The 15,497-nt window shown below is 47.5% G+C and overlaps 1 protein-coding gene across 2 annotated transcripts in view; it reads left to right on the top strand.

Annotated features, from left to right (window-relative positions):
- The first annotated feature begins 3,985 nt into the window (after positions 1–3,985).
- The window catches only part of CNIH3 (cornichon family AMPA receptor auxiliary protein 3), a 123,338-nt gene continuing 111,826 nt past the window's right edge, over positions 3,986–15,497 (top strand). Inside the window, exons 1-2 of one of the 2 annotated variants that reach the window (XM_043486030.1) lie at positions 4,143–4,199; positions 4,617–5,129. In XM_043486030.1, coding sequence (XP_043341965.1) covers positions 5,049–5,129 — 81 coding nt within the window. In that variant the 5' untranslated portion in view covers positions 4,143–4,199; positions 4,617–5,048. Of the gene's footprint in view, positions 5,130–15,497 lie in introns of both variants that reach the window. The other variant, XM_043486029.1, reaches the window with a different exon arrangement.

Raw genomic sequence — 15,497 nt, 5'->3', positions numbered from 1 at the left:
ACTGTTTCTCTGATTGATGCTTATGGGTCAGGTGGAGAGGGAGGGTCATGGGAGGAAGAAGCAGGATAGGGCTGAGGGTTGGAAGAAGCTTCATGATGAACCAAGTCTTCAGTCATGTGGGGACATGTTATATGTCTTCACCCTTGAGAAACTGAAGTGTTACTATTAACAAGATAAGAGAAGGAAGAAAACCAAAACCAACCTGTATACATAAGCTTGGGAAGAGGTTAGGAGGCTAACCTAACTTGTAAAGAGACTCAAGGTCCACTGGAAGTCAAAGCTTCTGCCATCTTGGACCTAGTTGGTTCTAACCAGTTTATATCGTATCCTCCAGGGCTATGTCATTCATTTGTAGGATGTGTCCTGCCGGCTTTCCTCCTGTTTCAGGAGGCCCAACTATGTTGTCAATGGTACTTGCTCCCTCTGTCTCTTTAGCTTTCCCATTCTTAATGTGTTGATTTCCTTCTTATGATCACGAGATTGCTGGTGTATTTCTAGGCATCAGGTTTGCATTTCAGGCAAAAAGAAGTATGTATCTCAGAGGTTCAAGCTGTGTCACAATGGTCACTCCTACCTGCACAGAGGCTGGGAAAAAAAAAATCAAGTAACTGGCTTTTCAAATATCTACAGCAGCTTAAACAATGTAGGTTGGCAGGATATTATGATTTATAAGAAATATGTATTTGGTCATTCAAATGTCCACTGTCCTGACTCACTGCGCCCAAAACCCTTGAAATATCCTGAGAGATAAGCGCAGTGTGAGCATCTTTTGTTATAATATTTGGTCTCTTGTCCTCAGTTCCTGAAATCATTTCAGAGCCAGAAAGGTGAAATGGTGTCTTGTTATCCATAGCAAGCTCCTTTCTACAACAACTGGTTTATGTTAACGATGTGACTTTTGGAACACTCCTAAGAAAGGGGGCGAGTTGAGTGGGGAATCAACTATGATTAGTTACTGACAGTAGGATCAGTCCTACTCCCTGATTTCTGGGAAGGGGAGAGGGGATGGGGGCTGAGTTTGTCAGCAATGGCCAAGAGCTTTCAGGTTGCTGAACCAGAACACATCACTGCGGTGGTGCCTACCAGACTCCATGGTGACAGAGGTTCTTAAGTTCGAGAGCCTTCCCGATCTTGTTCTATGTATATCTTGATCTGGCTGTTCATTCATAACCTTGAATATCCTTTGTAATAAACTGGTAATCTAGTAAGTAAACTGGATTCCTGAGTACTGTGAACTGCTCTAGCAAATTAACCAAATCCAAGGAAGGGATCATTGGAGCCTCCAATCAGTTGCCAGTTAGCAGAAGCAGAGGTAACTATCTGCTTATGAGATTGGCATCTGAACTGGAGACTGGCTTGTGAGACTGGCCCTTAACTTGTGGAATCGGATGCTATTAAGAGTTGAGTTGAATTGTAGGATGCCCAGTTGGTTTCTGAGGATTGCTTGGTGATATGAGAGGACCCCCTCACATTGGAATTGGGTACAGAACACTTTATTTGGTCACGCAACATTCATTCCTAATCACTTTATTCCTTGCCTTCCTGTACTGTGTCACATGCACTTTTATTTTATTTTTGTAAAGACATTGGCTTGTGGAGGAGTTATGTGCTGCCTCAGCAATCAGCCTGCGAACTTTATGAGTCCATAGGAATGCCCACAACATATGGGTACTAGATAGTTGTTGAATAACAGTAACTGCCTGGGATCTTATTTTCTGAAATTCTACCACTGCAGTCACCTTTACTAAGATACCACTTTATAACTGATAAATGAGATACAGCAGGGCTGGGGAACCCGCAGGAAAAATAGGGCCTGTGATATGGATGGAGACTTGAAAGTCAGAGTGGTAGCATAATTAAATTTTCCTTTCATGTAGAGACTTCTGATTCTGGTAATGCTGGGTTAGATAATTCAGACCAATCCTCCTACTGAACACAATTTTAAAAGCTTAATGAAATATATATATTATATTCTTATATATATTTATATTCTTAAAATTTATATATATTCTGATATATTTATATTATTAAATATATTTATATTCTTATATATATTCTTAAGGAATATATATATATATATTCTTAAAAGCACCAAAGATTGAACAAAGGAGTAAGGAATTACTGAGGCCAAGTTCTGAGGGTGGTTGGAAACCTAGAGAGGCCAGCCTAGCACTTGGGGCCAGTTTTTCTCTAGAGACGTTTGCTAACCTAGAGGAGGTGACTGACAGGCTGAGCTGTGCTTTAGTGCTTTGCAGGGTGGGGGCAAAAGTCAGAGTCCAAGGACCACCATGGTTTAGCACTTGATAACCCACTTGCTTTGGCTTGGGATCTAAAATGATTGCTCCACTTGAATAAGAGTGAACCAGAAATAAAGACATCCTTCACGCAGACCACAGTTAGTGGGTTAGCCCACAAAATCTCAGTCCCTAAAACTGGATCCAGGTAATTTCAGAGTGCTCATTTCCCTCAGACACTTGGTAAAAGAAGTATAAAATTTTCCTTGGAGAAAGATAACATCATCTTAGAAACCTCAAATTTCCACAAAGAACATTTCAAAACAAAGTCTGACATACAATATAAAATCACTAGACAAAATCACTAGACAGATGAGATGCTAGGATTCCACAAGAAGGAACCAGTAGAAACAAAAGACAATAGATCAGCCTTAAGGGTCTCAAAATATTTGAATGATCAAATTTCCCTTTGAGATTATTGTATTGTTCTGGTGTTACAAAAATTTATGCAGCATAATCACAACAATTAAAAGAAATAACTGATATAAAATAAAAAGCAAAAAATAGAGCTAGAAAGAAACACACCACTTTTGTGTTAGTGGCCTCTGAGAGTGGCAAACAGCGTTTGCTTCATTTTTTTCCATCTCTGTATTTCCAAATTTTCTTTAATAAAACTTTATACTTGGAGACATATTTAGGTGAAAGATAAAGTGGCAAAAAATATAACACAGGGCAGGGCTGAAGTCCCTGTGGAGGTGTGCAACCTCCACAGTTTCAGGGCTTGGGGGAGGATGTCCTGTACTCAGACGGGCCTCACCCTTGGTTTAATAATCTGCTGTTCCGATGCTGAAAGTCTGTGTGCTGTGCTTAGCCGCTCAGTCGTGTCCGACTCTTTGGGACCCCATGGACCGCAGCCCGTCAGGCGCCTCTGTCCATGGGGGTTCTCCAGGCAAGAACATCGGAGTGGGTTGCTATGCCCTTGTCCAGGGTTTCTTCCTAACCCAGGAATCCAGGTCTCCTGCATTGCAGCCGGATTCTTTACCAGCTGAGCTACCAGGGAAGACCCCTCTCCCCCATACATATTTAAATAAGAAGCCCCACATTTGCATTTTGTACTTGGCAGTGCAAAGTATGTAGACCCAGAGGCAATTAAATGTGGACCCTTACGCAGATAAGGAGACCGAGATTTACAGAGGTTAGGAAAGGTGCAGTAGAATGGGGTCTGACTGCAAAAGCACAAGCTTTTGACACTTCCACTAGACCAACGCCAATACACACCGAACCATTGCTGCCGCCTCTCCAGCCCACAAAAGTCCTCCAAGTCTAGCTTTCTCAATCCCAAGGTCAGACGGCGGGGGAGGGTGAAGGATGCAAAGGAAAGACGCTCACACAGAATTTGCAGGGATGCGCTGCAAACGCAGCCTGAAGCATTATGAAATCCATAGCTGGGAAAACCCACTGGACAGACCCTGGGGTCCAAAAGATTTTCCTGTCTCCCCAACCAACACAACATCAGCATCCCCAGCCCTTACAATACCCACTCCAGAGTAACTGCGAGATCAGCGGGAAGCCGCAGCCTTAAGGTGCGAGGTACACACATACCCTTCCGCAGCTTCCCACCTCCTCCAGACGCACGTGTTTAAAGAGTCCCTGCTCCTCCCCACCCCGCCCCACCTCGGCACCGCCGTCCCGTCCCGCCCCGCCCCACCCGCGCTGCTGGCCTCAAGTTTCCTCCGAGAGGCCGGCGCGCACGAGTGAGGCAGCCTCGGCGACCGAGCGCCCAGAGGCGCTTGGCCGCCTACCTTTCCCCTGCCCCGCCGCCGCCGCAGTCTCCGCCCGCCGGGGAGGGCGTGCTCGGCGGAGCCGGAGCCGAGGGTGGGGCGCCAAGAGGGAGGGGACCCCGGCCGCGCAGCTTCAGTGCTCTCAGTGGCACCGGCAGCAGCAGCAGGTGGAGCGAGCTTCGCGGTGAGCAGCTCTTGGCCTGAGATCCACTCCAGCGGGCCTGCTGGGCTGGAGCCCGTTTGCCCGGGATCCTGAGCCGCTTAGACACAGGAGACACTAGAGTCCCACCCCTAGTTTCCGGGGTACTTGGATTACCGAGGTTGGTGGGCCGGGGGGCCGCCGGAGCCCGGCGCGCCTAGGAGCGCACGGCAGCTCTGGAAACCGCATCCGGGGCGCAGGACCAAGGGAACCTCGCTCTTCTCGGCTACCTAAAGACCTGTTTTCCCGGGAAAGAGCCGCTGCTGGATCTGGGATTTGGGAGGAGCTCGGGGTTCCCCCCCGCCGCCCCCTTCCCGGGCACCTAGCTGGACGCTCTCGGTTGGCGCCCAGGTGGCGCGGGAGGGTCCTGAGCGGCGCTCTCGGCTCTCCTGTGCCTCTTAGACGCGGGAAGCAGGGGGGGCTCTTCCCTGGGATTCCGTGGCTCGCGCGGTCCTCCGAGGAGTCCTCGCACCCCCGCGTCTTGTCTCGAGAAGCTGGCTGGTTGGCACTAACTGAAGAAGTTCGCTATTGATTTGGTTTCTTCTTCGATTTGGGGACAGTTCCCGCCAACGACGCGCGACGCACCTGTCTTCGCGGACGAGCTGGCGTCTCAGGTCGCCGGAGCCTGCGGGAATCCTGCCCCTATCCCAGACCCGCAGGGCTCTCCGCTGGCGTGCCTCCTTCCTAGCCACTGGCCTCGAGCGGAGGGTGCAGACCTGGCTCCTGCTGTCCCCCGCCTTTTGAGGGAGTGCGGTCCTCCAGAGGGACTTCGGCCTCCTAGGCGCTGCTTTGTGTGTTGGTGTTGGGGTGCGCGCGGCCCCCCGCCGGCCGGCCATGGCCTTCACTTTCGCTGCTTTCTGCTACATGCTCTCGCTGGTGCTGTGCGCTGCCCTCATCTTCTTCGCCATCTGGCACGTGAGTAACCGGCAGCGGCTTCTAACTCTGTTCTCGCGCCCCTGGCCGCCTCCTTCCCCAGGTCCTCTGAAATGCCACTTCACTTTTTCCACATCGCGAGTGTGGACGGATAGGAGGCCGGCCGCGGCGCACCCGCGGTTAGACCCTCTGCCGCCGCCCGGTTGTCCCGGGGCGGGAGATGGTTCAGAGCATCCCGAGGCCGGCGCGCCTTCGGTGCCCTCCTACTGGCGGCGGGCGGAGGGACCGCCGGGTCGCGGGGCAGGGCACCCTCGCCAGGGCTTGGCCTTGTGTCCCAGGCCCCGAGATGAGCGTCTGCAGCCCCAGCAACCTTCCCCCCACTTCCCGTGCCCCCTCCTCTCCTGCCCGCGGGGAGGCGAAGGAGAAGCGCCACCGTGGGCCCGGCAGTTAGTCAAGTAACTATAACAACTAAACATTTAAAATGTCAGCATCTGTGGTCGGTTGTGTTTCCGCATAACTGGAGGCAAAGTGGAGACACGACGGGAGCGCCTTGTAAGAGGAAATAGGGAGAGGCCCGGCCAGGAAGGGGAGTGGAGGGAAACCAGGTGATGCAGGTGGACAGAGAAGGGGGTGGACAGTGAGGACAGAGAGAAAAGCGAGGACCAGGGAGGGAGACGGAGAAAGAGGCTCATGAATGAGGCTGCGGAGCAAAGTCTCGCAGAGACAGGTGGAGGGGAGAGAGTTTCCTCCATTGCCCTCCTGGGGTCTGAGCCAGTCAACTGAAAGGCTTTGCAGGTGGCACACCTCCTTTTGGCGAGATCTCGGGCATCCCCAGTGGGCACGCGCTTGCCTGCTCTCCTTCCTGGGGCTGCATCAGGTTGAAGGCAGTCGTGGTGAGTCCTGACTCTCCAGGTGTGGCGTGGGAATAGGGGACAGAGTGCTTCTGAATAGAAGGAAGGGGAGAGAAATGAGGAATGCTGGTTCTCTCACAGAGACCGCACAATGTCCGACAAGTCTAGTTACTCTCAGAGCTTCCTCCTCTGAGGTGGTTTAAGCTCCCCGCCCTCACCTCCAGAGACTTGTTGGGAAGAATAGCTAAGGTTGCACATTTTAGGATCACCCCGATGCTGCCCAGCAAGTCAGGTGCTAGGGAAGGATGCTGAGATGAGTTCCTGGAGGCATGGTTCCCGTGAGCCTCAGAGAACACGCGTCGGGTGGATTGAAGACCAGGAGAAAATTTCGTGGTGGGTGGGATGAAGATGTTTTGTACAAATGGTTTCCAGAGTGAGAGGATTTCTTTGAAAATAGAACTAAGTAGCTAGAGCAGCCCCTGTTACAAGGCTCTCTGACAGGGAGGAGCAGGAACCCCAGGAGGGGGAAGACTTCTGACTGTGTCACCTTAGGGAAGATGCTTAGGAAAGACATCTCAAAAGTGAGAAAGTTGATCTGGATGATCTTCAAGCTTCCCATTATGGCTAAGAGGGTGTAAGTGTGTGAATCAGTTGACCTAGGAATCTAGGAGTGAGAGAGAAGGAATTCATATGTGGGAATTTTGGGGCTGATCAAAAATCCTGCAAGTGAGAAGTGATGGGATTTTGCATCATCTCTTCCTCTGTGGGGAAGGCTGGCTCTATCGTACGGTGCAGAATGGAGCCTTGAAGTTGCTGACACCCATTAAGAGAAAACAAAACTTTAGGATAAAAGGGGTGCGGGACAGATCATGCCCAAACATGAAACAGACCTCTCCTAATGTGCTTTAAAGGAGCTTGCTGTGCTTCTTGAGATCAAGGGAGTTGTTTGCATTCTAGAAGACTACCCCTCTTTTTAAGAAATACTTCATTCGCTGTTTCTTTACATTTTTGCCTTGGCCAGAGGGTGGTAGGTACCAGAGAGCTTCATCAAACTGTCAGGCTTAGAGAGCTTTGAATTAGCCCCTGAAGCAAAGCAGGTAACCAGAAAGAATGATTTTCTCTCACTCGGGAAGATAATAAATAATTCAGGAGCAGGTTAATTAAATGGATGGTTTGTGCAGCTGGTTGACTGATAATTTGACTCAACACCGAGCATTGCTGCAATACTGTGTTGGCCACTGCTCTTCAGGTTTCCAGTGCTCACCCCCCTGTCGCTGGACGTGGTCAGGTTCAAAGTCTGGGTCAGGTCCAGACCTCCTTCCTGACCTGGCAAGGTTCCAGTTTCTGATGATGAAAAGAGTTTGTGCTCTTTGAATTCAAATTACAGTAGCAACTCCCAAGTCTCAGCCCCTTTTCCTTTCCTAGTCTTTTCCATCACCCTCTCTGCAAAACCAACAATCCAAAGCCCCACTGATTGCTTTGGTTCCTGAACACTGAAATGGGAAATCTGAGACACATCGACACAGTCTGCATACCCATTGTGTGTGGGGGTGTTGGTTATACAGTGATGATTATTTCAACCAAAATTTAGGTTAGTCTGTGTTATACTCTTTTCTTTTTTTTTCAGCTTATGTTCCTTATAAATTTCTTGATCTGACAAGCCGTATTGATTGCTTACTATATATCGACATCCTAAATAATGACTTGTGCACTTAACAATTTACAGCAGTTAAAAGACCTGCCCCACTGCCATGTCTGGGCTGAAGATAAGAAGATGGTTCTTCTTACCTAATTGTACACACGTCGGGACAGTAAGAGTAGTTGCTGTTTGCTGAGTGTTTGTTTTAGGCCAGTCTTAGGTACTTACAGAGGACTCCTCAGGTGTATCTCTAATTGCTTACCTGGCTCCTCTCCCCACGGGAGGTCTGGAAGCAAAGATGGATGTGGCCAGTCATAGCACAACTCAGTTTTTTTTTTTTTTCATTTATTTTTATTAGTTGGAGGCTAATTACTTTACAATATTGTAGCAGTTTTAAAAAGTGACTGTAGATATTTTTAAAAGAAAATTTTAAAGCTGAAAATTTTAAAGCTTTCAAGTCTTGGTTTTTACTTTGAAAATTTATCTGCATTTGTTTTCAAATGGAAAGATTTCATATTACTGGTTAATTTATTCTATATGAGCCACCATCTTTGAGTATATTTGTTATATTTGGAAGGTGCAGAATAAAACTGAGGGGTTTTTTTGTGTGTGTGTGTGGCTTTGCATACCATCAGATACATCGTCTCTTATTGCCCAGGCAGCCTTTTTGTCCTCGCAACTGATATTTTATAGATGAAGAGACTGTGTGAAGAGACTGTATGATATTTTATAGATGAAGAGACTGTGCCTAAGGTTGCACAGCTGGTATGCATTAGAGCTGAGGGTTTAGCTGAGTCTCAGGCTCTTACGCCCATGTCCCTTTTCTAACTCTAGTCACTGTCTTTGGATTGTTTAGCTTTGATAATAGTGAATAATATTCCTATCCAAAGAATTACCTTTTTCTGTATGATGAAGTATTTGGAGTTGGAATTTCTGATTAGAGTCACAACAACAGGAAGACGACACCAACCATACTGTATATCCTTTTTAAAAAGAGAAAATTCTATTTTATTTAAAAAAAAACATATTTTTTCTGTTTATACAAGTTCATTGCCCCAAATTTTGAAAGGACAGGTACATAATCCTGGACCAAAATCACTGCTAATGTCGTCATCCAGAAGAGGCTTGGGTGTTTCTTCTTCCAAACATTGTGTATGTGTGTATTTTTTAAAATGTATATTGGGTGTTTAGAAGGAAGAAAAGTGTTTTAAAGGGTTTCAGATGTGAAGTGATGTCTGTTTCCAGCCAACATAAAATGAACAATGTTACTCGCAAGAGCCCTCTCAGCTCCAGCTTGGTTGAGCCTGTTTGCAGACTCTCATTTATATAAACACAGATGAAACCATTCTTTGAAAAGATCGAAGATTCATACCGGTTATTTCAAATTTTTAGTTTAAATTTTTAAAAAAAAATATCTAGAGTCTCTTTTAAAGACTGAGTTTTGCAACATACAAATAAATTAATTTCCAATGATATTTCTTTGGATTCACAGCAGCATTTGCCATTGGAGAGTTTTAACAGACCCCAACAGAAAATAACAAATAATACTGACTGAGGGGCAGTTTTGCTAGGTGAAACGTCTTTATGATTGAGCCTTTCAGCCAGTTCCAGCTTGTGTCACAGGGAACTGAGCAGACTTCTCAGTTTCTCAGATTATCCATCTGGAAATGAAAATAATGGGTTTACGTGAAATGGTCGGATGCCTGGGCTTGGCAATAGCCTGTCCCTTGAGGACCCTCCTTTGATCTGTCCAGATGGAGGTGCCGGTCTCTTTGCTCCGCCCTACCTGGCCTCCATGTTCTGCTGTATTTGAGGCATCCCCATCTCCTGTGGTATGTCACTCTTAGATGTGATGTCTGCACATCCTTCCTCCCCCACTTCCCTCCTCTCTCATCCCCCACCGTATTCTTTCTCCACTGCCTCACAACTAACACAGGATGATGCTCCATAAGAGCAGGGGACCCTTTCTGCTTATCATGGTTTCTCTGGAGCCTGGAAGAGTGCCTGTCATGTAGAAGGGGCTCAGTAAATCCTCATACAGCTTAATGATGAGGCTGGCAAATATTTTTAATTTAGTGTAGAAAGGCAAACAGAAGACTTTTTCTTTTTTTCTTTTTTAAATGTTTTGGCTGTGTGGGATCCTAGTTCTGGATCAGGGATCGAACCTGTGTCCCTAGTGATGGAAGCGTGACGATTCAGCCAGTGGACTGCCAGGGAAGTCCTGAAGACATTCTTACATATACTAAAATACAGCCAAAATATGAACTATAAAACTCTAAAAAAGATATCTAAACCAAGATTAAGCTCTTAGACTCTAATGGAGCCACCAACATTTCTGTGCACAGCGTCAGAGGCATTGAAAGACTTAGTTAGAGAATCTTGGTTGGGATACTCCCTGCCACAGGGCACGGGGATTACAGACTAAGGCTAGGATCTCGGGAGATCTCTTGGGACAACGTCCACATCAGATTGGTGTTGGTCCACAGGTAGACTCTGTTGCCTCCCAGAAGTGTGCATTTTATTCCACTTTCCACAAGGAAAGACTTCTACCCTCTTGGGTCTAAATTCAGCACATTTTTCACTGTCTCGCTCAAATCTCACATTGTCAACTCTGCTCACTCCAGCCTACCACAGGCTTCTAAGAAAGCTCATGTAGCTCACTTTCTCGTGTGCGTGTAGGACCTTGTGTGAGTACACACCTTCACATGTGTGTCCCGAACTCTCTAAGTGCAGTAGGCACTGTTAGAGGGGAGGGTCCTTATCTGTCCATGTCATGCATTCAGAGAACTTAGGAGGACACAGTGACCACATGGGGATCCTGTGGCTGGCGGTGGGTGGTCTTCAGGTCAGCCATGAAAGGAGGAATGAAAATCACCTCTTTGGTAGCCTTGTTTGGCTCATTAACTCAGAGTTCACCCTTTGAGATGTGGTACATATATATAATGGAATATTACTCAGCCATAAAAAGGAACGAAATTGGGTCATTTGCAGAAACGTGGATGGACCTAGAGGCTGTCACACAGAGTGAAGTAAATCAGAGAGAGGAAAACGAATATCGCGTATTAACTCATGTGGGAGAATGGCACAGGGGAACCTGTTTGCAGGGCAGGAATAGAGATGCAGATGTAGAGAATGGGTGTGCGGACAAGGTGGGGGGTGGGGATGAACTGGGAGATTGGGATTGACGTGTATACACTCCCACGTGTAAAATAGGTAGGTAGTGTATAGCAGAAGGAGCTTCGCACGGTCCTCTGTGATGACCTAGGTGGATGGCAGGTGGGAGGGAGGCCCAGGAGGGAGGGGAGATATATATTTATATACGTTCGGCTGATTCACTTTATTGTATAGCAGAAACTAACACAACATTGGAAAGCAACTATACCCCAATTTTAAACAAAGAACTCACACTTTGAAGAAAAGAGGGCGCCTGGGGCTCTGGTGACTGTGGTGGCCGGCCTTGAGAGCAGGGCCTGGGAGCTGGCCCAGCCAGGTGCTGCTCCGGCTGGGTGCTGTGGGTGCTGGTCTGCTGGCAGCTGCTCCTTCTGTTTGCTCTGAGACTTGACCTGGAAGGGATGCACCAGCCAGGTACCGCGGTCACAGAGGTTGGCTTCATCCTTGAGGGGCTGGCCTCTTACTGCAGGCTTGGCACTCCCATCTGTGTTGGACTGCTGAGACCAGAACCATCACCAGCTGACCCTGAGGCCATTGTCACAAATAAACAATTCCATTGCTCTAGCTTCAGGGCTTGTAAGGGCCTCAGTTACACAGGCAGATAGAGGGCAGGGACTATCTTCTCTCTGTCTTACCTGAGCTTCTGTAGACACTGATTAAGTGTGTGTTGAGTTGGACTGGAGATTTCTGTCCAGTCTCCATCATTTAATTACACCAGCCCAGCTCTAGAGTCAGGCTGCCTGGTCAAGCTATCTGTTTTCTCTAGTTCTGTCCTGTTGCTACCTTTTGCTCAGCCTTCTCTGTGTTTCCCTGGTTACCTGAGAGAGGAAATGGGATTGCACCTAACCCTGCAATTTCTACTTTGGACTCTCTCTGGCTCCTCTAATTTTTCAAACTGATTAAATTTTTTTATTGTGGTAAGATAGACATGAAATTGGCCATTTAAAAATCATTTTTTAGTTTACAGTTCGGTCGCATTAAGTCTATTCTTGTGGTTGTACAACTATCACCACTATCCATCTCCAGAATTTCCCATCATGCCACACTGAAACTCCATACTCATTAAACAATAACTCCCTATTCCCCCTTCCCCTCAGCCCCTGACAACCACCTTTTCACTTTCCGTCTTTAGGAATTTGACTATTCTATGTACCTTATATGAGGCTTTTCTGATGGCTCAGACAAAAAGAATCTGCCTGTAACGTAGGAGACCTGGCTTTGATCCCTGCGTCAGGAAGATCCCCTGGAGGAGGGCATGGCAACCCACTTCAGTATTCTTGCCTAGATAATCCCATGGACAGAGGAGCCTGGTGGAATACGGTCCATAGGGTTGCAAAGAGTCAGATACGACTGAAGCTACCTAGCACACAGGCACATGTACCTTGTATAAGTGGAGTCACACAGTATTTGTCGTTCTATGTCTGGCTTATTTCACTTAGTGTAACATCCTCAGGGTTCATCCATGTTGTAGAAGGTGACAGCAATTCATTACGTTTTAAGGTTGAAGATATTCCAGTGTATGTGTGTACCACATTTTGTTTATGCATTCAGCTGTTGGTTCCACATTTTGGCTGTTATCGTGAATAGTGTTGCTGTGAACATGGGTGTGCAAATATCTCTTTGATACCCTGTTTTTCATTTTTGGTGTATATACCCACAAGTATGTTGAAAAGCAGAGACATTACTCTGCCAACAGAGGTCCGTATAATCAAGGTTAAGGTCTTCCCAGTGGTCAACATGCAGTTGTGAGAGTTGGACCATAAAGAAGGCAGAGCGCCCCTTCAAACTGTGGTGCTGGAGAAAACTGCTGAGAGTCCCTTGGACATCGAGGAGATCAAGCCAATCAATCTGAAAGGAAATCAACACTGAATACTCACTTGGAAGGACTGATGCTAAAGTTGAAGCTCCAGTATTTCGGTCACCTGATGAGAAGAGCTGACTCATTGGAAAAGACCCTGATGCTGGGAAAGATTGAAGGCAGGAGAAGAGGGTGTCAGAGGATGAGATGGCTGGATGGCATCACTGATGCAATAGACATGAACTTGGGCAAACTCTGGGAGATGGTGAGGGACAGGGAGGCCTGGCGTGCTGCAGTCCATGAGGTTGCAGGGTTGGACACAACTGAGTGACTGAGCAACAACCCACAAGTGGAAATGCAGGAACTATTTCAACCAGGAACTTTTGGTCCTCAGTCTTTGCGGCACCAGCTCTGCCTTTTCTTGACTCTCTGGCCCGTCTGTTGCTGCTGTCTTCCTTGTTCTAGGATGGACCAACAGCAGTGCCCCAAACATCCTGGGTTTATTTGCTTGTGTAAAAATCTGGTCTGTTTTGCTACATTACTCTGGAATCCCCAAGTCTTCTAGGTGAATAAAATAGTTGCAGAATCTTTCTTCAAGCCTTAGCATGGAGTCCTAGTTGAACCTATTGAGAAGTTTAAATGCTCCTTAAACAGATTTTACTGGAGACAGATCTTGGGTTTTGCCATCGCCTCATGACCACAGCCATTTCTTCCAAAGGATTTCATCAGGAAGAGCTAGCAGTGTTTTCTGAGACTTTCGGCCTGGGTGTGTGAGGACTGAGAAATGTACCTGATGTTGAGAACAAAGGGATCTTGTGCAAAATTTTTTTGTTGTTCATTTAAACCTTTGCATTTCTGCTCATGAATCAATGGGAAGCCCAAAGGCCCAGCACTTCTTTTTGTGGCTGCCAGGGAGGGGGACCAGGCAACTTTACCTGGGCCGAAGACTCAAGTTCAATTTTGCCCCTAAACTGGGGACTGCTGGGTCATGGAAATGAAGGAGGTTTTAGCTCACTGGGAGACAGTTTGGAGGATGACTTAATTTCCTAGTTTCTTTAAGTTGTCTTGGGTCACTAAAGTGGTTTTAAAAGATAAACCAGATTTATTAAAATGTAATACACACACAGACATAATTGTGTGCATGTGCATACAATTATCACTACAACAAAAATTCTCCACAGCAATGCAAATCCCACCTTTTCTTGGCCATAAATTTGGGGAGGATGGAATTTGCTTTCCTCTGTCTCTCTGGGGGTAAGGGTGGCTGTGGGAGGTGTGTCCATTTGCAGTCCCCACAGTTGGGGTGGAATGCCTTAGTGGGAGCTGTTAACCACACATCCATACACAACCAGTGACTGCTGCTTACCACCCAGAGGCTCGGGGTCAAAGGCCCCCACGCCTGTTTGCATGGTCTGCCCTTGAGTATGTACAGCACCTGGGACTGCCCGTGGGGTGAGGTCCGACTTCTGTGATGCCATCTGGCTGGCTGAAGCCGTGACCTCTGGTCCTTTTCAGTGTCTGTAAATACTATAGACAGGTACTCCGGACATGTTTCCAGCTGAACGACACACCCACTTCCTTCCTCTGGACGCCTGTCCTCCTGGAGAGGGAGACACAGCAGGCCAGGCAACTATGAGCCCATGGTTCACCCCCGCCCATCCTCGTTCCCCAGCTTCCCCATTCACCTCCTCTTCAGGTTTTGGCTTCCCATTTATATTGTTGGCTCAGACAGTAAAGGATCTGCCTGCAGTGCAGGAGACCTGGATTCGATCCTTGGGTTGGAATCCCCTGGTGAAGGGAATGGCAACTCACTCCAGCATTCTTGCCTGGAGAATTCCATGGACAGAGGAGCCTGGTGGGCTGTAGTCCATGGGGTCACACAAAGTCGGATGTGACTGAGCGCTAACACTTTCACTTTCACCCTCCCTGGCCTGGCACCCGGAGCTCAACCCCTGGACTGCTCAGGGTGCTCTGGGCTGGCTGGAGCCTCTGGTGGTTGGCGAGTCCCTGGCATTAGGGATCCCAGGGCTTGATGGCTCTGTCTCCCTCCTTCCTTCTTCCCTTTCTCTACTGCTTCCTTCTATTCCTTTTCCTTTGCACAGATCTTACTCTGCCAGAGCCTGCACAATATTTCTTAGCTCAGCTGGAGGGCCTGAGTTCTGGGATATTAGCTGACACCACCTCCCTCCCCCAGGGCATCTAGAACTGTGGGCTGATATTTCCAGAACATTAGCTTTAGGTATCTTTTCTGTTTTTGTGTTCACATGGTCCATTTTGATGATGGGATATAGCTCTCCTGCTGGGGAAAAATGCAGGGGAGGAGAGCAGTCTTGGAGCTGACTTCCTTTTCTTTTTTTTCCTTATTGGTAACTGATTCATGAACCCTAAAAAAAGAGTTGATAACAACATAGCCAGCTAGCAATAGCAGCCCAGATGGTCCCCTATATAACAGAGGCATTTGTATCTTGGATAAAAAAAAAATATTGAAATGTGTTCTGCAAATCTTACTGAGAAGAGGAATTAGCAGCAACTGCATTCAGGTGTTGTGGGTATGAAACTAGCCAAATGATTCTAGTTTTCCTGAATGCAGAGATTAAGGAATGGGAACTGGGAGGTGGAAGGCTCAGATACGGGGACTCAGTGGGAGAAGATGGGTTTGAGGGCATGGCACTGCTCTGGCTGTCGGTCTGAGATAGCCCACCCTTGGGTTTGTCGGGAGAGAGGGATCTGATCTGATCATGTGTGTGTGGACATGGAGCTGCACGTCCGGATTTATGTCCACCCAGGGCTACTGCCCACTTGGGAGGCTTCAGAGCAGCTGTAGGCAGACCAGGGCCAAAGAGAACAAGTATGCTCCAACTACCTCTAAATTCTACATGGATTGGATACACAAATGATGCTTCCCTTGTTCCATAGGCCCAGTGAATCCCCTGGGCCTGCCTGAAATATCT

This window comes from Cervus canadensis, chromosome 13 (genome assembly GCF_019320065.1).
Source record: "Cervus canadensis isolate Bull #8, Minnesota chromosome 13, ASM1932006v1, whole genome shotgun sequence".
Classification (NCBI taxonomy): Eukaryota; Metazoa; Chordata; class Mammalia; order Artiodactyla; family Cervidae; genus Cervus; species Cervus canadensis.
Note: the sequence above shows the minus strand (reverse complement) of the source record. Positions and strands in the feature narration are given on the sequence as shown.